Below are 26,254 nucleotides of genomic sequence, written 5' to 3'. Positions count from 1 at the left end.
ATCTACCATCACAGATTAAGAAGCAAAACCAGGATTGGAACCCAGGTCCTTTGCCTCCCATTATAGTCTTCTAATTTAAAAAAAAAATTGACTGGTAATCCTGCGTTGGAACCAGTAGTTTTAAAGACTGGTGTTCAGACTTAAGCCAAAACCACACTGCGTCCTCAAAGGCTCCTCACTTGACGAGGGGATTAGACATCTGCCAACGTTGTTCGAGTTCCTGCACGAAGTAAGAGTTTACCTTCTCCAGGCGGCACCGGAACGCGGAAGGTCGGGCGGTTTGGGGTTTTCCTGCCCTTTTTTTTTAGGCTCCTGACAGCGACTGAGGGCTTTGCCTCCGTCCCTGTCTCGACAGCCTCGGCCCAGCCTGCATCGGCCCCAGGACGGGCCGGGGACTGGCGGCCCCACCACGTGTGCGGGGCACGAGGGCTAACCCCCGGGGCAATGGCGTGGAACCCCCGCGTCTCCCGGGCAACGCCATTGTCGGGCGCTCCCTCTGGGGAAGTGCGTAACTACGGACAACGGCCAGGAGAGAACTCCGGGAGAGAGAGGGAGAAAAATGGGCCGCACGTGGCGGCCTTGGGGATTCGAGGGCCCAGCGCGACGCGCGGTCCATAGAAGGAAGGGGGTGGGCGGAGGAAGGGCAAACGCGCCTCTCATTGGAGGGGCCGAGGCTCCCCCCAGCTTGTGATTGGACGGCGCCGGCCCGGGGCGCTGCATTTTGAACCGCGTAGCGCTCTGGGTAGCAAAGGGTTTGGAAGGGTCTTAACCGAAAGGGGGGTCGCCAGCAAACGGCTGAGCTCACAATCCGGGAGCGGGCCGGGCCTCCCCCGCCCCCGCGCAGCCCCATGGAGAGAGCCTGGCCGGAGCCGCCACCACCACCGCCACCGCCGCCGCCGCCCCGCCAACCGCCGCGGGGGTCCCTGCCGCGCCCGCTCCGCCCTGCCCTGCCCCCGCTGCTCTCGCCGCCTCCGGCCGAGGGCGCCTCCTGCCGGCAGCCCGCCGAGCCCTCTCAGCCACCGCCTCAGTCCCCCCCGGCTCCCTGCCTGGGGCCCGGGCCCCGAAGCCCCTCCCCGTGCCAGGCCCCCGGGGATCAGCCCCCGTCGCTGCATCCCCACTCCGGAGCGGGCGGGCCCCCGGCTCGAGGCCCGGCCCCGCCGCCCCCCAGCTGCTCCTGCTGGTGAAGGCGGAGCAGCCCTCGCCCCCGCCGCCTCCCCCCCCTCCTCCTCCGCTTCCCCCTCCTCCTACCATCCTGCTCTTGCATCCTCCCCCAGCCGCGGAGGAGGCAGCGACGCCCCCGGCCCTGCCTGGCCACCCCTCCGCTGCCTCTGCGGCGGCTGGCCCGTCCAGGCTGCTGCAAGTGAAGTCCGAGCAAGTCCTACTCTTGCCCCCTGGCCTGGTGTCTGGGGAGGGTGCAACTTGTAGGGGCGAGCAGCTCCCGCCGGCCCTGCACATCCCTGCGAGCAGGGTGCTGCAGGTGAAGGCTGAGAAGCAGGAGTTGCAGCCAGCCAGGGAAGGAGCAGGGCAGGAGCTCCTGGGAAGACGTGGGGCTGAGGGTGGCCACAGGGCTGCCAGAGGGGGCAAAGGGGAAGGTCCGAGCCCAGCCGCTGATAGCCGCAGAGTGGAGGAGAAGAAGGGCAGCAAGGCGGAGGCAGAGGAGAGCAGGCGGGAGATGGCCAAAAACGATGGGGAGAGCAAAAGCCTTGGGTCGGTGAGAGAAGGAACCATAAAAACGGAGGAGCCTGAAAGGATGCATGAGGACTGCAGGCATGGCAAGGATGCTGCACAAGTCAAGCCACCTGCGTCCAACGGCGTGGTCCATTCCAACAGGGATGTCGTTTTGGCTCAGCCTCCCAGTGGATTTGGCCCCCATTCACAAGATCTGAGGATCCCTTTGACTCTTCATACTGTACCCCCTGGGGCCAGAATCCAATTTCAGGGACCTCCGCCTTCAGAGCTGATACGATTGACTAAGGTGCCTCTGACACCAGTGCCTATAAAAATGCAATCCTTACTGGAGCCTTCAGTAAAAATAGAAACCAAAGATGTCCCACTCACCGTGCTTCCCTCAGATGCAGGTATTAGACGGCAGGGGAATATGGTTTTCAAAGCTTCATCCGTGTTGCCCCATAGCTGACATTTCAGCAGTTCAGAAGCAAACACTAGAAAAAAAAATGATGGAACTCTGATTCTTTTGCAATGTAAAGTCTGCACAGGTATCACTTCTGATTCAATTGTATATTTTCCAGTAAAACACAAAAACAGGTGTATGATTACTAAACACCTAAGAACATCAATTTCAAAATCTAGAGATAAAATTTTAAAATGGCCAAATGCACCTAAGCAGAAATATGAACATTTTCGTTAGACATAATGTGCATGATGGGTTTCTGTTCAAAGGAGTACTACAGCAAATTAACATACTTTGAAAATAATAGCTAATATGTAACTGTGTCAATGGAAAGTGTGAAGCAAAAAAAATTACATAAGGTAAACTGTAAATGGTTATTATGAATAGCACATGCTTAAGATTATTTCTACATTTTTAAAGATAAGTCAATCTTAGATATGGTTTCTTAGAATAATACTTGGACTGTATTATTCTATTTGAAAATAAAATAATTAAGGAATGGAAATATCATAAGTTATTGCCAAATTTCTTAAATTAGAAAACCTATTCTGAAGGAATACATTGTAATTACCAGTGTCATGCTAGCAAATAGATAAATATTTCTGGTCCAGTATTTCAGTACTTAGCAATGACTAATTGGTATTCATTAGCTCAGGCTGAATGCTCTACAATATTTAAATTTTTAATACCATTTCTCATATTAGTTTCCCCTCCCCCCCTTTTTTGGTAGTTTTGATTTTTGTGTCATTATTCCTTATTCACTTCTGCATTCTTTCCCTATTTCCTTTCCTACCAGTTACCTAATATTTATTAAGTTCTATTAATTATTATTCTACCACCCTACCTCTTTAATTTGCCATTAAGCATTCTTGCTTCCTTTCTTTGCATCCTTGCTTCAGCCTAGATCTCATTTGTAAAAGCAACACAAAACTGAGAGGAAGTTGAGAGGATGGTAGTTAATGAGCTCTTCCAGAGATGTAGATTCAGTCCTTCTTGCTATGATCAGTGACTTGCTCAAGGACAGTAAACCACTTCTTTTCACTGTGATTCAGTCAATCTCTGGAAATGAGGCTAGTAATACTAATTGAAGTTATGCTGTGAAGAACAGATGATTATAACTCATTTTGCTCTTATAAATGCTCACTAGATTATTGTGCCATGGATATTATTAATGGGGAACAGCTGTATGCCAATCATTTTTGAGATATTGGTATAGCTCATAGAATAAGCCAGTAGGTTACTTGTATTTTCAGCAAGCATATTGTCCTCTGTTGAGGAAAAGGAGAATCATTCTAAGCTACAGTTTAGAATGGTGAGTTCAGGGGCTGTAAGTTCTGGAATAGTGGCAGTTCTTTTGCTAAGCATAGTTTGGATTTTCTCCAGATGCTTTATAAATAATTGAGTTGATGGAGATAGAGGTACTTTCTTATACAAAACTGTATGTGTGTCCCACTTAATTCAGTCTGTCAATTTTTATCCTGTAGGAATACCTGATACTCCCTTCAGTAAAGACAGAAATGGGCATGTGAAGCGACCTATGAATGCATTTATGGTCTGGGCAAGAATCCATCGGCCAGCACTAGCCAAAGCTAACCCAGCAGCCAACAATGCAGAAATCAGTGTCCAACTCGGGTTAGAGTGGAACAAACTTAGTGAAGAACAAAAGAAACCTTATTATGATGAAGCACAAAAAATTAAAGAAAAGCACAGAGAAGAATTTCCTGGTAATCAAAAGAAAGACAGATCTTTTTTCATGTTTTATTTGAATTAAGATATTGGGTTAATATTTGAGACTGAGATGAAATTTTTTCCCTTCTTTATCTCATTATTTAATGAGTCTATGAATTCAAGAAGGGGTGCCTAACCTCACTGTAGTGTACGGATAGGGACTAGACATGTGATTTCATTGGTATATGGGGCTTCCAGGTGAGGAAACTTCCTCTATCAATGCAGGCAAGACATTTTCTCTGAAACAATCTCAATCCTGAGAAGTGACCTGCCCAGAGTCACAAAGTCAGTATGTATCACAGGCAGCGCCTAAACCCAGATCTTCTTAATTTCCAGGCCAGCTTCCTATCTAATACAATTTGCTGCCTATGGTCACTAGAGTAGTTAGAGTTTAGCTACCTTAGGCATAAGAAAGCTTGGTAAAACCGAGCCAAGGGATGTTTATCCTTAAGCGTATCAGCTGCCACAACAGGGGGTGGTGTGCAGTATCACTGCATTATAGGCTTTCCTAAAATAATATATACGAGACTAAAGAGTTGTTAAATCTCTAAGTAGCTTCTATATAGAAAAAAAAAACACATGGGGAAAGGTATAAAAGTTTGTTAAATTTTCTTTAGGTTTAGAAAAGTGAAATGAAATTTGTATCCTGATTTCACCTTTGCAAAGCTGTATAGAAAATAAACTGTTAGTCATAGCAAAGGAGAATAATATTTAATACACTCATATATAAATGAGCCTATAAGGAGTTGTCGTCATACTGCCTTCCAATATCATGTGATTATCAGAACATTGTTTTTTTTTTGATTGATGTATTTTTCCCACTCACTGTGTAATATGGAATGAGTAAGATTAAGCTTGTATAAATCTTCACTGGTATGACAAATGGGTCTGCAATGTTTGTTGAATTGAAGAATTTGTAGGACATTGATCTTCTATGTTTTTAGCCAGACACCCCCCCCCACAAAAAAAAAAAAGACCAGGCATAAGCGACCATAGTAAAACATAAGTTGTTATGTTTCATGGAATGAGATAACACAAGGCGAGTAATATTTTGTAAATTTGGAACGTTGTCTTTTAGGTAGGTGAATAACTTCAGAGCCCTCACTTATGATCTTTTATCTTGATTCTACCACTGGCAGTATGTGATTGCATTAGACATTCAACTTGTCTATACCTCAATTGCTCCTTCTTTAAATATGAATTACAGTGGCTACTACTCAGAAGATTTTAAAAGCCTATATTTGTAAAGTAAGTTTAAGTACACAGAATAGTATACTTGTCTGCTATGGTTAGGATATTTTGCTTTTTTTCAAGTATAGATAACACTTATTTAAGAGCACAGGTATAGTATATATATTCAAATTACAAGTAGTATCTAATCTCCCATAGGTTGGGTTTATCAGCCACGTCCAGGCAAGCGAAAACGCTTCCCCCTAAGTGTGTCCACTGTGTTTTCTGGTACTACGCAGAATATCATCTCTACAAATCCAACAACAATTTATCCTTATCGCTCACCGACGTACTCTGTGGTTATCCCCAGCCTACAGAACACTATCGCTCATCCAGTTGGTGAGTTAGTTTTGTTGTTAAATTATTTTGTCTTATAGCTGTAAATGCAGACTTTACTTTTAAAATCAGTTATAATACACTAACATTTTAGAATCTGAAGGAACAGCTAGAAATGAGGAAGATGAGAAGAGGTTAAGAATTGATTGAAAAATTCCAATAGGTTTTTATCACCGTATTAAAACACTCGATTTGCAAATGGTAATAGACATTCCATAGAAAATAAATTAGCTCTCAAGAAAATGAGGTTTCAGCTAGATCAACACAAGGATTATATAAATAATACAGGAAATGACTAAGGAAATATGGGAGTCTCTCTTCATTCCATATCATTAAAGAAAGAATCCCTTACAGTTTGATCTAAAAACATTCTGAAGCTATGTCATGAAAATTCTCATCCTTGAGATCATGAAAGATTTTTTGTTGTGTTAATAAAGTGAGATAATTAACCTGTTATCCAGCTAAATATCTGCTTGATTATTTATTGTAGCTTTTGTGTAACTCCTGTGTGGTTTTACTGGATACAACATTCCAGTCTCTTGCTTATACACATTTTTATGTTGATTCACATTGGTGCTGTATAGGGGAAGGGAACAAAGGTTGAGTAGGGTAAAACAACTGTTTCACATATTAACTTCAAAAAGTTAAGATAACTAGCTTCTAAATAACAGATGATTATACATTTACCATATTTTAATTTATTCTTTTTGAGCTTGTTTATATTTTAATTTTCTTTTAAGTTTTAGAATATGCTTCACGAATTTGCCCGGTGTCTCAAGTATTACTTTTCCATGTTGTAAAAAAACTTCCTTCAAGTATCAAGTGATATTCTGTAATTACATTATTGTAAAAATTGTTGAACAAATCTATATTCACTCTCTTCATGCTTTTCATAACTTTATAGACATCAGTCTTATTTTCTCTCCTCATCTTTCCAGACTAAACCTGGACATTTTACTCTTTGTGTTAGATAATCTATGAGGATTGATTCTATCAAAAATCTTTGCAGGGATTCCATTATTAACACTTATTTATCCAGAGATATGTCCTTCTCGTCCACTAAACCACATTTAAAGCTGGAACAGATGTGAAGGTAATCTAGTCCAACACCATCATTTTTTTGATGTCCTCATCTTTTGATTGAAGACTAGAGAAGTTAACTGATTTTTCAAAGTTAACAGGTAGCAAATTGAAGAGTTAGGACTTGAACTGAAGTCTCAGATTTTAAATCTAGTTCTTTTTTCACTGTACCTGATTACCTCTACCCCATCTCTCCTTTGCTTTCTTACATTATCCATATGTCTATTGATAGTCCTCAGTTTTTCATTTCTGCCCCCCAAATAACAGTACAATTAGTGAATTACAATTCTTCCATATAAAAACCATCTTACCTTTCTTACACCAGGTGATGTTCACTGTTGTCATATGATATTGTAAATTTTACTAGCTTTCTAGAGATGGAAGTGATGTTTTGCAGTCTGTAGTTTCAAGGATCACATCTGGCGACCTCCCTGTAGATGAAAGTTGTATTGACATCCCACTAGTTATCTGACACAGTGATCATTTGTCATGATAGATTGTGTATTTTAGCCAGCAGTTTTGTAGTTGTACTTTTTAGTTCCTCCAAACCGTGCAGTTTGCAAATTGGGTCTAGAAAAGAGGCTCTTAACTGGAGACCACAGACCCCAGGGGATATGAATAGATTTCAAGTGTCTGTGAATTTGTTTTTAAAAATATTTTGGTGATTCAGTATAATTGGTTTCTCTCGTAATCTAGTATATTTTGTTTTATGCCCTTAAAAACATCATTTTAAGAAAGAGTCCAAAGACTTCACCAGAATCTCAGAGAAGTCCATGACATAGAATAGTTTACTTTTTAATTTATTTTTTATTTTTAGGCAATTGGGGTTAAGTGGCTTGCCCAGGGTCACACAGCTAGTAAATGTCAAGTGTTTGGTCTGAGGCCAGATTTGAACTCAGATCTTCCCGACTTTAGGGTTGGTGCTTTATCCACTGCACCACCTAGCTGCCCCTATGAAATAGTTTTAAAAACCTCTGATCTAGAACATTATGTTAGTACTTTTGGCTTGACTGCTATGAAGAAATATTAGGAAGTCTTCTGAAGCTTCTCTTTGTCAAGACTAAAAGCAAAGAATACAATGATGCAGTGATCCTGCTGATCGTCTTGCCAGCTTCCTGCTTGTGAGGTTTGCAGAGAGCTTGTAAATATCAGCTTTTGAGTTCCTCAAACAAAATCCTCCTTGAATTTGATTTTTTCCCCCCAGCTAATTTCCTAGTTTTACTTGATCTTTGAGGGCTTTTCTGTTCTCCTCACGTGGGCAGATTTTACATGTTTTTTCAGTAGATGTCTTTTCCTTTCCACCTTCTTTTCTAGTTAGCCCATTCTCTTGATGTTGAGCGTACATTTTGTCTAGATTGCCAGTGTGATATTTTTAATGTCTACACATTTCCTATGATTTTTCTTACTTGAATTATTCCTTTTTAGGCTTGTTTCTGAAAATGCTTAAAAATAAAATGAATAATCACATGATTTTTTGGTCTTATCTCTGATTAGTTACATTGAAATATTTTAATTACTGTTAACTCTGAGATTCATGTTACATTTGACACCAGTTCTTTTCTAGAATTGAGTGTATTTCCTTTTCTTGTGGACTGAATAATGATTTGTTCTAGAAGCTAATCATTGTATTATACAAAACAGCTTGCTACACCTTTTCAACCTTTTAAAGTGCTCAGCCAATTCATATGTGGGTAATTAAAGTGCTCCTTACTACTCTGAAATCAGCACACTAAATTTCACCAAAGTTCAGCTTAATTTTATTTCCTTGGTCAAGTAGCCAAAGGTGTAACTCTGTTGCCGCCCATTTATCAAGTACTTCAGAGTCTTTTAAAAAGATTTTGTAGTACTCCTTTCATCTGCTAACATTTTTTATGGTACAGTATGTTATCATAGAATATATTACCATATTCCTCGCTGTTCTCCCATCCCTAATCCATTCTATACAATTTGTACACTGGTAACATCATATCCTAGGTATTATCTGGAATAACAGATCTAGAGACTTGATCTTTTCAATGCCTACAACCAGGCATTTTAGTCATTCTATTTTAAAAATGTTAACATTTTTCATAAAGGCATTTAAGTATTTTGGCTTTGCATTTTTTTCCCATCTTTCACATCTAATTAGTAGTCTATTCCTTTGTTTTCTTTCTTTTTTTTTTTTTAGGCAGTTGGGGTTAAGTGACTTTCCCAGGGTCACACAGCCAGTAAGTGTCAAGTGTTTGGTCAGAGGCCACATTTGAACTCAGGTCCTCCTGACTTCAGGGCCGGTGCTCTGTCCACTGAGCCACCTAGCTGCCTCTTATTCCTTTGTTTTCTCCATATTTTTCCTGCTGTTGGATTTCTTTCAGACTTCTTCACCACTACCATTACATGTCTGTAGTCATTGGCTTTCCATAAATTTTTAGTTTTTAAAACTGCTTTGCTATTCTTTTTACTTCCCACTTGTAAAAATTTTGCCATTTTGGCCTAGTCCCAGAACAAGTTATATCTTTCTCAAAAGCTCTACCAGTTCCTTTTTATTGTATATATAAAATTCTTTTTCTGCCATTACCTCATCCAGGCACTGAGGATTTGGAGCTGTTTCACAGTTCTTGCATATGGACTGGTACTATTTCAAGGACTACCTCCTAGAAGTTCTAGAATTCATTTTTCTTTATAGCAACCTAAACTGAATCTTAAGGGAACTCCCCATTTTACTGCCTTAAGCATTGATACTCACATGTACTAGAATCATTCAACCCAAGTAGTAATCCTGGGAGTGAAGGCTTAGTTGTCCATGCATCTGATGATTGAAACTCTCATTGCCACCTCCTGCTTCTGTCTATTCTTTGGGCTTTTCCTCCCTAAGAAGAACCCCTCTAGTGTAAAAAGGTACTGTGCCATCAGATAAAATATGGGCTCCTCTCAGAGGTGCTGCAGTACCTGTAAGTATTATTAATGAAGTATTTTGTCTCAGGAACTCTGCTTAGCTGCCCTTGCCTACAGAAAACCATTCTTGTCCAAATGAAGAAGAAAGTCAGCTGCGATGATATATAGAGATATGTTGGTTAACAAATCCTCTGGGCACAAAACTCCTTTTTAACAAAGTCTTTTGAAGAGAACTGGGTCTCAAAGGGCTTCATGATCATGGTTTCTCTTCTCTGGGTCTTCTCAACTTATTAATGCACTTCCTGAACTGTGGGTATGGTCTCATCCCGTCGCAAGATCCAGAGAGACCAGCACCGCCTTCTGGAAGTTTATGCCTCTTTTAATGCAAGCATAGATTTCATACACTGCTGACTCGTACTAAGTTTATAGTCTGCTGAAAACCCCAGATCTTTTTTAGATAAACTGTACTCCAGTCCTACCTATGCTCATACCTGTGAAATTGATTTTTTGAATCCCAGTATAAGATTTTATCTGTAGTGAAATTGATTTGATTAAATTTAGCTTACTCTGTCAGCCTATCAGAATCTTTTTGGATCTTGACTCTGCTACCCAGTATGCTAGCTATCCCTTCCTGTATTGTTTATCTGTAAATCTGATAAACAGGCCTTTCTCTGTTATTGATAAAAATGTTAAATAGGGGCAGCTAGGTGGCACAGTGGATAGAGCGCTGGCCTTGGAGTCAGGAAGACCTGAGTTCAAATGTGACCTCAGACACTTGACACTTACTAGCTGTGTGACCCTGGGCAAGCCACTTAACCCCAATTGCCTCACCAAAAAGCGAAAAAAAAAAGTTAAATAAACATAAAGGACTAAGGACAGACCCCTGGGGTACTCCACTGAAGACTTACCTTTTGTAGTTAAAAAGGCTTGTCTCTAAGATGTGCCTCCACTTCTTTTCCTATCACCCTTTTCTTAATTCTATACATTTTGACTTTCATTCTTCAACAAAAACTGCTCTCTTCAGAGTTACCAGTGATCACTTTAATTGCCAGATCTAATGGCCTTCCTCAGCCCTGATCCTTTTTGACCTCTCTGCGGCCTTTGGCACTATTTATCACCTTCTTTATAGTCTCTTCTCTCTAGGTTTTTTGGGACACTTTTCTCTCCTGGTTCTCTACCTACCTATCAGTCGTCTCTGCTGGATCTTCATTCAGGTCATGTTTTTAATTATAACTGTCCAACAGGGCTCTATCCTGGGACTTCTCTCCCCTCTCTGTACTGTTTCACTTCAGCCACCATGGATTCAGTTATCATCATATCTTTCATAAATGCTGATGATTCTCACATCTACTTACTCAGCCATGACCTTTCAGATGAACTCCAGTCTTGTATCCCAATTGCTTATTAGATATGCCCGTAGACATTTTAAATGTAACATGTCCGAAACATGATTCGTAATCTTTCCCCCAAAACACTCCTCTCTTCCAAACTTTCCTCTTATTGCCGAAGGTACCACTATCTTCCTGATTCCCTACGTTAGCAATCTAGGTGTTTAACTCCTCATTCTCACTCCCTCATGTCCAGTCTGTTGCCGAGGATTGTTGACTTTATCCTTGCACCATTTCTTGCATATGCCCCTTCTTTCCTCTGATACTGCCACCACTCTGGTGTAGGCGCGTATTACACTTGGATTTTTGTAGTAGTTTGCTAGTTGGATGTTTGCCAGAAGTCTCTCCCTGCTCCTGTCCATCTTTCACTCAGCTCTTGAAGTGATATTCCTAAAACACGGTTCTAACAATGTCACCCTCTGATTCAATAAGCTACAGTGGTTCTCTGTCACCTCCAGGGTAAAATACTACATTCTTTATTTGGCATTCAAAGCCCTTTATAACGAGCTTTTCCCCCACCCCCACTCCTACATAACTGTCCTTCTTATACCTCACTCCTCAGTCTAGTGGCATTGACTTTCTTACTGTTCCTCACACAAGATATTTCATCTCTCAACTCCAAGCATTTTTATTGGTCGTCCCCCATGTCTGGAATGCCCTCCTTTTTCATCTCTTGCCTCCTGGCTTCCCTGGTTTCCTTTAAGTCTCAGCTAAAATCCTACCTTCTACATGGTTTATCATTATTTTGATCAGAGTTTTCGAGTTTTTCAAAACTGTCCATTTTCACAGTGTTTTAGTTTCATTGTATTATAGTATATTCTCCTGGTTATGCTCACTTTACTCTGCATCTGTTCATGCAAGTCTTCTCAAGTTTCTTTGCAGCTATCCTCTTCATCATTTCTTATAGCACAATGGTATTCCATTACACTCATGTACCATAGCCTGTGGAATGTCTCAAAGCCAGTCTACCAAGCCATAGAGGAATTGTAGTCTATATTGATGGAAGAAGTATCTAATAACCATGGATCATGGGTCCTTGAAATGTTAAAGTATTACTTCCCAAATCTATCTTTTCTTAGGTCTCTGTCTCCAGTGCCATAATGATTAAAAAAAAAAACAGCTTGTGCTCCTAATGTCTTCGTTTCTTGACCAGTGCTTCATAATCCTTAGTAATGCTTTCTTGATCCTCTCAGGTAGTATCACTTTTTTCACATCAGTTACCAGAAATGGATAGTGGCCATCGGTTTTAGCAAGTCTCAGCGCGGTCTCTATTATGTTCTGGAGACACATGTAGAAAGAAGGCACACATTTCTAATGTTCACCTCGACACCCTTCAGCAAGGAGTCACCAACTATGGCAATTTATTGCCTTTGTTTCTGACCAGTAGTGGATATCCTTTCCTGGTGACACCTGTGGCTCTTTATCATCATATCTTGAAGAAAAATAAGCTGCTTTGTCCTCGGAGAACCTAGCTTCGTAAGAAGTTCATCTTCAAAGCCAGCAGTGCCAGCTTCGGCTAGGCTGGCATCTTTTGAACCCTAGTTCCTGAGGGCATTGCTGCTGGGCTGGCTGTAACATCTAGCTTAGATTCCTGGATTTCTAGACTCCTATGGCTTTTGCTCCTGGGCCAGACTAGAGACTCCATTCCTCGCACTTAGAATGGAAAAGAAAGAATTGAAAGGGCCAAAGACTCAGGTCCATTTTTCAGGTCCAAATGACCTAAGGAGAGAGGGGAAGGGAAGTAGGTTCCCCTTAGGTACTTCTCCCTTACCACATGGTGTGACTCTGCCCTCAGACAGAATGCTGCAGAAGCCTGTGACTTGTTCTTAATGAAACTCTATCATCTCTTTGTTTCCTTTTTCAGATGTTCACTAAGAATCTCAATTAGCCATTGTAGAATTTTCCCAAGAATTGAAGTCATGGTCACTGGCCCATAGTGTACTGGCTGTTCTCTTCCCTTGTTGCTCTTTTACATTTGTACCCTATTTCTGGAGTTCTCAGTGGTCGTTACCTGCCAATTCTTTTAGTGCTTGCAGATGGCGTTCCTATAGGCCAGGTGACTTGAATTCATCAAGGGCAGCTGGGTGCTCTCTTGGCCATCACCTTTGCCCTTAGCATTTTGTTCTGTTCTTTCCGGTTTTCCTTGGCTGAGAAAATAGAAGCAAAGTAAGTATGGAGCACCTCTTTTTTTCATCATCACTCCATCCTTCCAAGAAGCAGTTCTCTCCTTTCTTTGATCCTTCTCTAGTACCATTATAACTTTAAAAAAGAAACACACATGCACCCCAACCCTTTTTATTGTCTGTGGTTTTTCTTGCCAACTTCAGATTATTCAGAGCATTAGGACTGCAAACACTTTTAAAATGACCATGCCATATGTTTGTATTTATCTTGTTACGCGATCTTGCTTCATTTTCGGTTCATATGTTTTTATAATCAGAGTTGGCTAGTGAGTTCCCTGTGCTTATATATCAGTCACTTTAGGCAACTCATTTTTTTCCTTCTCATCAGAATTGTTTCCTTTTGTATCTTTAGAATTTCCTTCTGCAGCATTTCCCTCCTGTGCTGACTTTTGTAGAATTCTCTGTAGTCCGTGGGAATCCATCCTGTTCTTCCTCTGCACCTTTTGAAATCTATTCTCCTGAAATTTAGGGTACATATTAGTCTATGCCTATTTTTAGTCTCCTTCATCACAAACTCTAAGAGTAAATAAATGTTCATTCCCTCCCCCAAGGTTCCCATTAATCCCACCCCAACAACCAATTATTTTCTTTTAGTGAGAATCCAAAATGGAATTTCTCTACCTTTTGAAGGATGAAATTTCCACAAAGGCAGATTAAGAGGTTATTAGCTTCTCTGCCTTTGGCAGAGAGAGAGAAAGAAAGCAGGTCGAGGGAAGTGAGTACATGCTAGCAGCTGTCTAGCAATTGAATTCTCCCACTACGGTTCACCTCTGCACCAGACTTATGATCTGTTTCTTGAATCCCTCAACTATTTCTATTTTCTGTCCAGGTGGCCTCTAGAATACTCCGATTAAAAATTGCTTCTATTTCTGCCTCTATTGATCTTAACCCAATTGCTTGCCCCATGGTACAACCTTCTAGTTCCTTAATTTCTTCAGAGGAGGGTATCTTCTTAATATACAAACCTGCCCCTCACCCCTCACTGACCACAATGCTTCCCCCTCTAGATCCCAGATTTCATTACATGAATATTCCTTCTTAATATACAACTTTCCCCCAAGCATTTCCCCTTGCTTCAGCTAGCTTGTTTCTTTTTAATATGGTGCATCCATCCAGAGATGTATTTCAGCCCTGGGTTTCATGCCATTGAGCTCAGTGATTGCTTTGAGGTACAATTTGCCTTTTTTGCGTTAGAATTTCTAGTTCATCTGACTTGCTGTGGACATTTATACACAGATTTTTGAGGCATGGTTCTTATTACTGTTTCCTTTCTTGGATTTTATATTCTGTGAGGTTTTGAGGGCATCTCAATCTCTTCCCTTCATTGTGGTTACTTTCTATGATGTCTAGCTTGGTGGACATACATGGGAAGTTTTTTTTCTCCATCTTTTTTTTTTAATTTTAAAGCCCTTTTTATTAGCTATGAAAGACGAGGCAAATAGATTCTTGTCAGCCTTTATTATTTTCACTCCATCCTTATGATAGTAGCTATGATGCAGAAATCCACATTCTACTCTCATCATCTTCTTAGCTAGTTCCTTACTCCGCAAATTGATTTGAGTCTTCTATATATCTCTTACCTTAAATTGTGAAAATGTTTTATGCTCCTATGGTCTTCATTTCCTTGCCCAAAGCTTCATAATCATCGTCAGTACTTTATAGATGCCTTTTGTTAGTGTCATTTTCTTATGAGAACCATTAGAAGTGGGTAGTGCTCATCCATTTGGACAAGTCTTGGGAGGTTCTTTGATATGCCTTGGATACATGCCTTGCAAAGACAACAGACCTCTCCATTGTTACCAGATTGACAAACAATTAACTGGAGGAAAGTCTCTCTTTCATTTGACTTTTTCTACATAATCTCTTCTTTGACAGCTTTTGCTACTCTATTATGCCTTGTAGGATAACCAACTACTTTCTCCTCAAAAGTTTTCTTCAGATAGGCGCCTTCTTCAGCGTAAGTTATTTCTTCATCTATCTTCAGTGTAGCTCAATTTCTTGAGTTGCTCTCTCTCAGATTCAATTTCTGGCATTCTTCCAAAGTTCAACTCAAAATTACCTCCATAACCTGACTCCAAATCTATTGCTCCTTTCCTCTAGGCAGTTGACTGGTGAGAATCAAAATTTTACATCAAATTAACTGAACTTAATTTACCTCCAGGTTTTTGTAACAGTGCTTGTTACAGTGCTTTTTGTAGTTGCTGATTGGTAAATTTACATGTTTGTGGGAGAGGAAGGATTAGTAAAGTCAGATACAGAATCACAGTTAAAATGAATCCATTCATTCAATAAGCATCAGGTTAGTTTGGGGCCCAGAATAGTGAAATCAGTATTATCATATCAAACACACTATTATTTAACCAAAATCACTCACCCTAGTTTCCTTGAGGAGCTGCTCCCAGAAACACTTTTATTCTGTTTCTATCCCAAATTGACCTATACAGAACCTACATTCTAGTCTAGACCAATCTGGAAATTTCCTTCGAGTAGCAGTTTGGGAAAGAAATATAGAGGCTATTTACTTTGATTAGTTGTATCACGATTTTAGTAATGGACACAGACTGTTTTTATTTTTAAAGGTGAAGCCCCACCTACTGTCCAGCTACCCACACCTCCAGTCCAGCGTCCAAGCCCTATTACACTCTTCCAACCAAGCGTTGCCAGCACTGCTCAGGTGGCCGTCCCGGCTCCAAGCTTGCCTCTTCGTCCAGCTCTTCCACCACAGCGCTTTGCAGGACCCACCCAAACGGACACTCATCGTCTGCATCCGGGAGCTAACCGCTCTGTAAAGAGACCCACGCCAGTCTCTTTGGAGAATACCAGTAGAAATCCAACTAGTACAAGTACTGCTCATGCCAGATTTGCCCTCTCTACCATTCAGCCCCCCAAAGAGTACCCCAGCGTTTCTACTTGTCCCCGAAGTGCACCAATCCCTCAGGCTCCACCCATTCCACATCCTCATGTCTATCAACCCCCTCCCCTTGGCCACCCAGCCACTTTATTTGGTGCACCTCCTCGATTCTCCTTTCATCACCCTTACTTCTTGCCTGGACCTCACTACTTCCCATCAAGGTAACAAATTAATTTTTCTTTTACATAGAAATAGTTACTTATGTTTTTAATGGAGCTCAGAAATCAAAGACTCCTGCAATATGTAGAACAGGTTTAAAAATGGTCTTTGAAAAACTCAGTTAATTATGGGAGCATGATTATACCTTTTCCACTTGGAGAAACGGAGTTGTTCAAATGTGGTTATACTGTTTATTACTTTACTTATTCTATGATGCATTGGTTTTCAGGACAGATATACAGCCATGGTATTTTAGAGTTGGAAGATATCTTTTGAGATAATTTAATCTACATCTCTCATTTTATAGATGAGTAAATTGAGGCCCAGTGCAGAGAAGTGGATAGACTTGGACCTAAAACCCGTTCATACCTCCTGGCTCTAAGTCCAGTGCTCTTTTCACTACACTGTATGCTTCCTACATAAACTATTACGTGTAAATTGATAGTCCCATTAATTTTTATTAAACAACTTAGAAGGGTAAATTTATAATTTAGAGATAGCAGCATGGAGCTCCCTTGCAAGTATACCACTATCCTTTTATTACTCATTCTATTGATCAAGTATTCTGAAGTTAGTAGGTGTAGGTATGTTCTGAACATCATAGAGTGTTACATATTGACACAAGTCTTCAGCTGCTCCAATTTCCCCACCTTTATGCTCTTCTCCTTCCAGTTCCACCCCTCTCCACCAAAAGAAAGATCTGTTGAAGCAACAAAGTGTTAAGTTGAGCCTACCCTATCTAGGCTGGCTTATTTCAAGTCCTTCCTTCAGGCATAGCAGAAAAAGGGGCGTTACAATTGGAAAAGAGGAGAGTTTCAGTATTTGGAGTAGGACAGAGAGGGGAGGATGGGCCCCGAGTTTGTTTTCTTGCACCAAGTTCTGTGTTTGATTTACAGTGTCTGGGGGTTCAGGGTTGGGGTATATCTTTCTCCCTGGGGTCTTCTTTCCATGGGATAGTGTTTATGTGGGCAGGGCAAGAGCTTTTGATTCTATACAATATAATATGTTCATCTGTGTCCTAAATTTGAGGTTTCCAAGCCAAAACGACTCTCCTTTTTTACCTTTTGTATGCTGTAAAATTAAATAGATTGCCAAGTAAAGACTTGGGCAGTGTTTCCTTCAATGGAGGAGGAAAAGAAGAGGCAGTGGGCAGAGGGATAGGTCCCTTGTTCTGACGCTTGTTTGCTCACCATTGCCTTTTTCACTTTCCCAGTGCAGACCAGTAGCCCTCAAATAAGTTGAGTAACTGACCTTCAGCAAGTGGGTACCTTCTATAAATTGAGAGGATTTAGCTGAAGTGAGTATTATATATGAATGAAGCATTTTATGGAGCCTCAAAAGGTCTTCTAATATTATTTAGTTCATATCACTTGTTGAATTAGCAGAAACTTCCAGAAGAAATGGTGAAGACCAATTACTCAGCCTTCTGAAAGTTGGTCCTTTAGTACCATTTCGGTCTTTGGGTCCCTAAGGCTTTTAGGAGCTACACGGGGAATAATTAAACATATTGAATATCAAATGAGATAATATGTATAAATATGCTTTGGAAACTGCAAAGCTGGAATTATTATAAAGTTACACTATTATACTAATGTGGGAGGGACAGAGAGCAACAGAGTTTTGTGGACTTTTTAGAGGGTCATAGCTGAAAATTTGTTTTAGCCCTGATCTAAAATTAAAGCACAATTTACAAATTACTTTCCTCTGAGCACATTATTTCATGTGAAATAGGTAGTAAAATTATTATTATACTCATTTTACAGATGAGGAAACTGAGAAAGGTGAATTGATTTGCCTGTAGTCATATGGCTAGTCAATGACTGAACCAGTATTTAGATCTTGCAGGGTCTTCTGACTTCAAATGTGGTGCTTTTTCCAATATACTCTACTGGTACTTCTGTCAGAGTCTTATAGCTCCATGTCTAGTTAGAGGATTAACAACTGTAAGACTGCGTAGGTAGTGGGGAAATATACAGAAAAACCTGGTTGGAAAGTTTAAAATCAATCATAAATTGCTTATATAGTTAAGTGGCCTTTGTTTAGAGTATTGACATTCTTGGGCAGAGACGGTTGCCTTCTTTATTAAGCTAATCCATAGTGAGATCTATCTCCCTAACTCTAAATGTATGTGAATTTGAAAATGTCCTGATATTACAACACAGATCCCTGGGCATCATTCTTTGAATATCAATAAGTGCTCAGGGGGTAGGGACAGCGACTAGAGTGTTTTATAGTGTCCTACACATTGGGTACTTGACTGTTTATTTTTTTTTATGAGGGACCAAATGAACTGACTTGTTGAAGCAGTATTAACACTTTGGACTTCATTTAATTTAGGGATTTCAAAGGACTGTGTCTAAACAGCAAACCATGGTGGTACGTGGAGAAGTTTATCTTTAGTAAAATATGAATTTCCTAAACAGAAAAATCAGATAGTCACATTATCCCATCATCCTGTCTTTTAACCTGTGTATATGCATATTACTAAGGGCTTACATTTCATGTATATTGTCTCATGCAGTCCTCAAAAAAACCTTTTGAGGTAAGTAGCAGATATTATTTCCATCTTACAGATGAGAAATTTGAGGATCAGGGTTCTGTAGCTGGTTCTGCACTGGTATTGGCACTCTAGCCGTCTGACCCCTAAGGCCCAGTGCATGATCCTTTGTGCTTTTCTGGAAAAACAGGTTGGTCTTTAAATTTTAATGTTTGATTAGATGAGATAGGTCACTAAAACTCAGGTAATATTTAAAAATTAATCAAATTATTACTTTTCCATTTCTCTACTCTTCAAATCCTGTCCTTAACATGGGTGAGAGACTTTTCTCTCCTTCCATGTGACTATTGGATACTTTTAAAAAGTTTATCACATAACTAATCTAATAGTTAATGTGTAAAATTATTCAAACAGTTTAATTATCATAGTAGATGTGTCTAGAATAAAGGTTCTTAAACTGTGATCTATAAACTGGTTCTAAATTTTTTTTGATAGCCACATTTCAAAATATTGGTTTCTTTTGTAATCCTGTATATTTTATTTTATGCATATAAAAACATTACTCTGAAAAGGGCTCCCTTAGGCTTCATCAGATGCCAGAGGATCCCATGACACAAAAAAGTGGAAGAACCCGTGGTCTAGAGTAAAAGGCAAAGAGGAGAGACGATCAGTGTATTAGTTTGATCAGTTTAACACAAGAGTCATTTAATGGGACATACAGACTCAGAAATCCTTATTTCTACTTTTATAAATGAATATATCACCTGTCCCTTCAGTTTCTACAATAACCTTTTCTATGCTGTGTATAATGAGTCTTCTTCCTTGGATTAGTTCTTCCTTTTCCTTAGCAATTAAATAAATAAGTCTTCCATGCCAAAAGGAATTATCAAGAGCAGTGATGTCACATTCAAATAGAAATGATACATGAGGATCCTTGCAGATGCATATTGACTTAGAAAACCACATATTAATATCAACTATGTTTTATTGCATTTTTATTTATTTTGTTAAATTCTTCCAGTTATATTTTAATCTGGTTCTGCCATGTGTTTGACACCTCTGATCTAGAGTATCTGTTCTTCTAACCACCAAGTGAAGAAATGATGCAAAAGTCATCTAGAACAATTGGAGATAGAGGTTTCAAATGTAGGACATTTGGGAAAATATAGGCTTATCCCTCTAGGAAAAAAATAATCTTACATAAATAAGGATTTTTTTACTTTGGTCTTCCACTCTATTTTATAATCCCACAATAATGAAATCTCATCATTTGAACTAAAACTGTTAGAGGTTTTGGAATGGACTGGACTTGATTTAAGAGCAGCAAAATGTATACAGAATTTGCAATGTGAAGTTATAAACAGGTCCAAGGCCCATTTGCAAATTTGGAGGGCATTGGAATCAAAAGGAAGGGAAGGAAGAAATATCATGATGAAGTTTGGAGTTGGGCCTAATATTGGTTCAGCTGTTGAAAGGAAAATGTTAGGAAGAAGGTTTAAAAAAGACCAGTTGGGTTACAGGTGGGCAGCCTTCTTGACTGTAGAACCACGCTGAAAGCATGCATCAAAGTGCTAATAGAAAGCACATAGTCTTTCATTAATCCTCATAATTTCCATCGGCCTGTTTCAGGGTCCAGATGCCACCAGTAAGGCAAGTCTCACACAGCTACTCCTCATACCACTGGTGCTGCAAACCCTTTGCTCTCTGGTCCCTATGCTAGGTTGCAAGTGAGACCAGGTCATATGTGGGGTAGGATACTGAAGCTTATCAGTTCCTTCTTTCTGTTCTTGAAAAGGAGAGCATAGCAAGAAGTTGCCTTTTTTGTGAACAGCTGTATGATGAGTTCCATTTGCCAGGAATTTAAGGGTTACACTGAATAGCTCTGAACTGAGGGCATATTGTGGACTTGATGTGCTAGATCTGAAGTATATTTCATTTTATGTCCTTTTGAAGAAAGCAAATTGAATTCTGTGTAGTTCACTTTTTAGGCAGTGTTTAAGGAATTTGAAACAGAATTCTTTTATTATAAAAAAAAATCGACTTATTCTGCACATTCATAAAGATCCTTATTCCATCTTTGTTTCATGTTTTCCTTGTCTTCTATGATTTGTTATGTTTCACAAAGTCAGGCATCGGCAGCCTGTGACCAGGACGCCAAACCACCTCGCCGTCCCAGTTCCCTTACCACATCCATGCGTGCTGCCCTGCCACTTTAGAGATCTCCCCCTAAAGCTGTCCTGCTGTAAGGGTCAGTCACTGCATGTGCTTTTCCCTTCCTACCTAGGGGCAGCTAGGTGTCATGTACAGCAGATAGAGCCCTGGGGCTTGAGTTAGGAAGACCTGAGTTCAGATCTTACCTCAGATACTTACTAGCTGTGTGACCCTGGGCAAGTCAGTCAACCTCTGTTTGCCTCAGTTTCCTCATCTGGAAAATGGGGAAAATAACACCTTCCTCCCAAAGTGGTTGTGAGGATCAAATGAGATAATAATTGTGAAGCACTCGCGTAGTGCCTGGCACATACTAAGCACTAAATAGATGTTAGCTATTATTATTATTACATGATGAAATTTGTTGGAATCTTGGCATGCCACTTTTCAAAGAAGCTACGGTCTCTGGTTTTAGGCCTTTGCTATCTTCACATGTTTGTGTTCAACGTTTATTACTTTGGAATGAAATATATCCTATAGTATCAATAAAGCTTAATGGATCAACTCCCTCCTCCTTCACTTGTAAAAAACGGCATGAATCTGTGTAGGTCTCGTCTCTGGGTTCATGATGTAGGAAGACTAGCTTGATCTCTGTGGGCCTCAGTTTCCTTATCTGTTAAATGGATGTGATAGACCAGATGGCCTTAGCCACTCTTCCAGGCCTAGATCTGTGATCTTAAGATCTTATGAAGAGCCGTTCTGCCCCATGCAAATACAGAGCGGCATCACACATAGCCATTTTGACCGTGAATTTCCTGAAGGGCATTACCAGCCACACCTGCTTCTGGGCACTTTTTCAGAACCACAGCAGGGAGCCCCTGAAACACTTCTCAAGGCTAATGTCTACACAGGAGAGAACTTTCCTGTCTTAGCTCTTGAGTATTAGTTTTCTTGATGGGGAGAATGCAGGAGGGAATTGGAAGAATAATAGCTGATAGTTACATACTACTTTAGGATTTACAAAGCCTTTTATATACACTGTTTCATTTGATCCTCCCAGTCTGATGAGGTAAGTGCTACATCACCTGTTCTCAGTGATTTGATAGGATTTGACAAGCATGTAAGTGCCTGAGCATTAGAGATGCAAAGGCAAACCCATAACAGTCCTTGAGAGAATTGAGCAAAAATAATATGAGAGTATTACTGTTTTATATCTCATGAATACAATATTTAGAATGTAGCTTTCTTTTAGAACTTAAAGACTCTTTACATTTGGATGGTATTTTCACATGTGTTATTTCATTTCATCCTCACATTCAGAGTTAGGCAAGGCAAGGATTAATATTGCCATTTTACAGAAACTGAGGTTCAGAAGGATGAAGTGTCTTGTCCAAGGTTACCCAGATGGTGATTGAGCCAGGACTCGAGACTGGGCTCAGTAGTCCTGGGCTTTTTCTCTTACCCCACTCTGGCTCTGGCCTTCGTACCTTGTCATCACTTCAATCGAAAGGTCTTTCTCTGTGCATCTATCTGTATGATTTACTCACCGTACCACCTTTAATAGCATCTATTCTATACTAGCCATATTGTGGTCATTTTTGTACATGTTTTCTCTTCCCTGCTGGAGTGTCAACTCCGGCTGTGCTGATGTACACAGATGTGTCTTACTCAGAGTCCAAAGAGTTGACATTTCTTAACTACGCGGCTTGGGGCAAACCCACTGATTTTGGTGACCCTCAGTTTCCTGTTCTTGGAAGATCAAATGAGATAATATATATAAAATCCTTTGTAATCGTAATGAAAGCCGTTATTATTATTCTTGATGAATGAACACAGCTTCCACCTGCAGTTACAGACTTGTGGGAGGTGGGGGAGGGGAGTGTGATTTGAATTAAGCCTTGAAGTATGGGTAGGATTTTTAAAAGTAGAGTTAGATAGGGAGAAACTGTATAAACAGGTAAGAAGGTGAGAATATAAGAAGGCATATTTAGTGGACTGTACAGTAGTCAAGGCGTGGAGTAATAAGGGCCTACACTAGGGTGGTAACAACTGAAAATATTACTGGGTTAATGGATGACTCTAATGTATTATCCATTTATTGGTCAATTGCTAAAGAATTTGGGACTGGGGTACAGAGTTACAAGCCACGCCCTCCCTGCAGTGGAGAGGGTGTGGTTTGGGGAGATCACATAGGGACTGATAGTGTGCTGTGCAGATTACACTTAGCACTTTTAGAGGTAAGCGGTTAATTGTCATGACATTTGCAGTTAAAATTTATTAACATCTTCTTGTCACTAGATGGAGTCCGTGAGCATAGGGAACCATGTGGGTCAGCTCTCGCATACCTTGCATGATTCCTGTTCTGTGCCTCTGAGAGGAGAGAACAATGTCTCCAGCCTTTAACATTTATTTACCTTGAAACAAATGGATTTGAAGGGCAATTATCTGACTTGCTCTTTTTATACTTCCTTGAGATATGTAGCAAAGTAATTTTTTCAGTTCCTCCTATTTTCCCTGAAAACGGAATCCTCCTAAAACCACAAAATGTCAGTGAGTTCCAGTTTCTTCTGGTGATAAATAGATTTTTCATGCTCTTTTTTTGCCCTTTAAAAAAAATGGCAAATTAAGTTTTCATCTCCCTTTATTTCCCCAAGAAAATTAATTGATCAAAATTGTGCCAAGTTTTCTCCATTAGCTTCCTCAAAATACAAGTAGTAACTAACAGTTATGTCACATACTTCACTGTCAGAATTCTTAGCATGCCTTGTGCGTACTTGCATCTCCCAAGCCCTATATGGTATGTAGCATTAGCAGAGAAAGGCCTGAATCCTTTTTCTTTATCAAGGTTGTCAAAAGGTAAGAGGCATGAAGCAGATAATGGGGCTGGTGAGTATTTCAGTCACAAGCTTACTTTACCATATTTAAAAAAAAAAAAAGATGTGAATCCATGATGTGGTTTCAGAAAAACAGCCCTGGTAACAGTCTGGATCCAAATGAGGATGTAGTCAATTTTCTGTCTTAGTTTATATGCAAAACAGTATATAACAAAAGGTTCAAGTTAACTCCTTTTTGGTATCTTTTTGCTACAGCACGTGTCCTTATAGTCGTCCTCCCTTTGGCTATGGAAATTTCCCAAGTTCAATGCCAGAATGCCTTGGCTATTATGAAGATAGGTACCAAAAGCATGAGGCTATGTTTTCTGCTTTAAATAGAGACTATCCCTTCAGAGACTACCCAGATGAACGTACACACAGTGAAGATTCTCGAAGCTGTGAGAACCTGGATGGAGCCTCTTACTATAACAGCCATAGCCATAATGGGGAGGAATATTTAAACCCCATGCCTCAACTGGACATTGGAGCCTTAGAGAATGTATTCACAGCTCCTGCATCTACTTCCTCTAGCATCCAGCAGGTTAATGTAACTGACAGTGAGGAGGAGGAAGAAGAGAAAGTGCTCAGGGATTTATAATTTTAAATCAAATGATATGCACAGAAAATAAACATTTCTTAAAAAAACCTTTTGGGTCAGTTGGTGTGAGAAAAGCCTAGAGTGCCTTGCTGACAATTTTCAGCCTTGATCTGAGGAGTCAAATTCAAATGCAATTTCTGTTTTAGGAAAATTTTGACTAGTGAAATTGAATTCTTTCTGTTTCATAGTAGAAGTATATAGGTTGTGAAACAGTTTTCTTTTTATGTCAGAAATTTGCATACAAGATTTGTTAATATATTTTTGAATATTAAAAAAACTCACAATTTTATGTGAGGACATAGAGTATTTCTCTGGCACCATGAGTGATAATTTCTATTTTCTCTTAGAATACATTTGTTTATTCATTAGAATAAATATTTATTTTGTTTGACATTTATATACTTATGGATGTTGTCAGTTCTAATATAATATTTTGGAAATAATTTGATAACTTTTAGCAGTGAACTGAGAGTCAGTTCCTGAATTTAATTTATGCTAGTGACATTTATAAATTGCTAAATGTGTTTTTAATGGCACCTGGGTGGTCGCTCTTGGCAAAATAGTCATTCTTGTTTCTAAATATTTTTGTCTCCTCTCTTTGGACATTTCTTCCATTTGGTATGCATTGTTCTACTTTTGTTACACTTAAATAAAGTTAGATAAAATTGCTCTTGTTGGGTGTTTCTATTGATAAAACATAAGGGATAGTGGGAGCTTGGGGGTCAGGTACAAATAAACATTAATATTTTGCAGTATCCTATAAAAAGGAGACGCAAATAAATATGAATGGTCTCACGAGAAGCAGTTTTCTGACCCTCTAAATACCACTTTTTTAAGTAACTTCCAGAATTGTACATGTAAATTTTATTGGACAAAATTTGTATCAATATCAGGGAACATAGAGGTTGTGCATTCAGATATGTCATTTTTCAACTTATACATATTTGGATGTGATTTTAATACTTTCAAAAGGAATACTTATCCTAGTCCATTCTGGCAGTTTTAACAATTGGAGGAGAGTTTCATATATGAGTCAGGCCAATAATGTGTTGCTGCCAATGAGACTGCCAAAGTTAGGGGCATAGGTGACTACAGTTCGGGGAATAAGGGACTTTAAAAGGCAAGGGAAAAACCAGAGTCTCAGTTGCCAGAACGGTCCCATAACAACTGGGTCTCAGAACGTTAAAGCTCTCAGGACCCAATAAGAAGGAAGAACAGTGGGGACCAGCCATGGTCCTCTGCAGAGCCCATCTTTAGATTGGGCGCACACAGATTTTGTCAAGTTTTCTCCTCTCAATCAGTGTGTCAGACGCGTGACTCCTTAGTGTCTTCTGCGTCAGGGTAGGTCAAGGAAACCCACAGGTCTTCACTTTAAAGGGAAGGGAACAAGTTCTGGGTCAAGTGCATCTGATTTACTTTAAATTTATGACCCTTACAGACAGGTAGCTGCTAGGCACTGAGCGATGACTCAAGTGGGGAAAGTAAGCATTGGGTATGGAACTTCACAGAAAAGGGAAGGAAGCCAGAGCATGTCCATAGGAGATGGGACTTGCTGCACATGAACCAGAGGAGTCTTGCCCTGCTCCCCCCCCCAAAAAAAAAACCCCCAAAACCTTAGAGGCTTTTTTAGATTATCACAACACTTCATACAGATTCAGTGTAAACAGATTCACTGAATCCTGAGCTTTTAGTACTTGTATTTCATTTAATTTATAGATTTACAAAAATGTGTAATTGTGGTGTAAACAATTTTGAGCAAACCTCTACAAAGGGTTTTACACATATGGTTTGAGATGTTTTTTTCCAAGTCAAAACTGGGGGCTAGCATGGTTGATAATATGCCTGGAAACACCCAGGTCTACATAGCACAAAAATGGTACAGATAATTCTGGCAAACTATGCCCTCCTTTCCACAGTGCCCAAACCCAGTCTATTCATTGAAAATGTTCATTAACCTTCCATTAACCTTCCATTAACCTTTCATAAATTTTTAATTTTCATCATTGTATTTCATTCTATAATTCTGTAGACAACAGAGGCAGATTTAATTGTCCAATATTACACTTATGTGATTGAAGAACAAAATTGAGTTTCTTACCTGACCTTAATGATCCAAAGTAT

General features: G+C 39.9%; 1 protein-coding gene across 1 annotated transcript; it reads left to right on the top strand.

The window, feature by feature from the left end:
• Positions 1-788: 788 nt before the first annotated feature.
• SOX30 (SRY-box transcription factor 30) lies at positions 789-24,317 on the top strand. Its single transcript, XM_078149199.1, has 6 exons — positions 789-1,151; positions 1,187-2,078; positions 3,616-3,855; positions 5,249-5,428; positions 15,527-16,019; positions 23,752-24,317. Exons 1-6 carry the CDS (start codon positions 849-851, stop codon positions 24,131-24,133), a joined length of 2,490 nt encoding a protein of 829 aa, XP_078005325.1. The 5' UTR covers positions 789-848; the 3' UTR covers positions 24,134-24,317.
• Positions 24,318-26,254: the final 1,937 nt, after the last annotated feature.

This window comes from Phascolarctos cinereus, unplaced genomic scaffold (assembly GCF_003287225.1).
Source record: "Phascolarctos cinereus isolate Bilbo 61053 unplaced genomic scaffold, phaCin_HiC Scaffold_2;HRSCAF=192, whole genome shotgun sequence".
Lineage (NCBI taxonomy): Eukaryota > Metazoa > Chordata > Mammalia > Diprotodontia > Phascolarctidae > Phascolarctos > Phascolarctos cinereus.
This window is presented reverse-complemented; position numbering and strand designations above follow the sequence as displayed.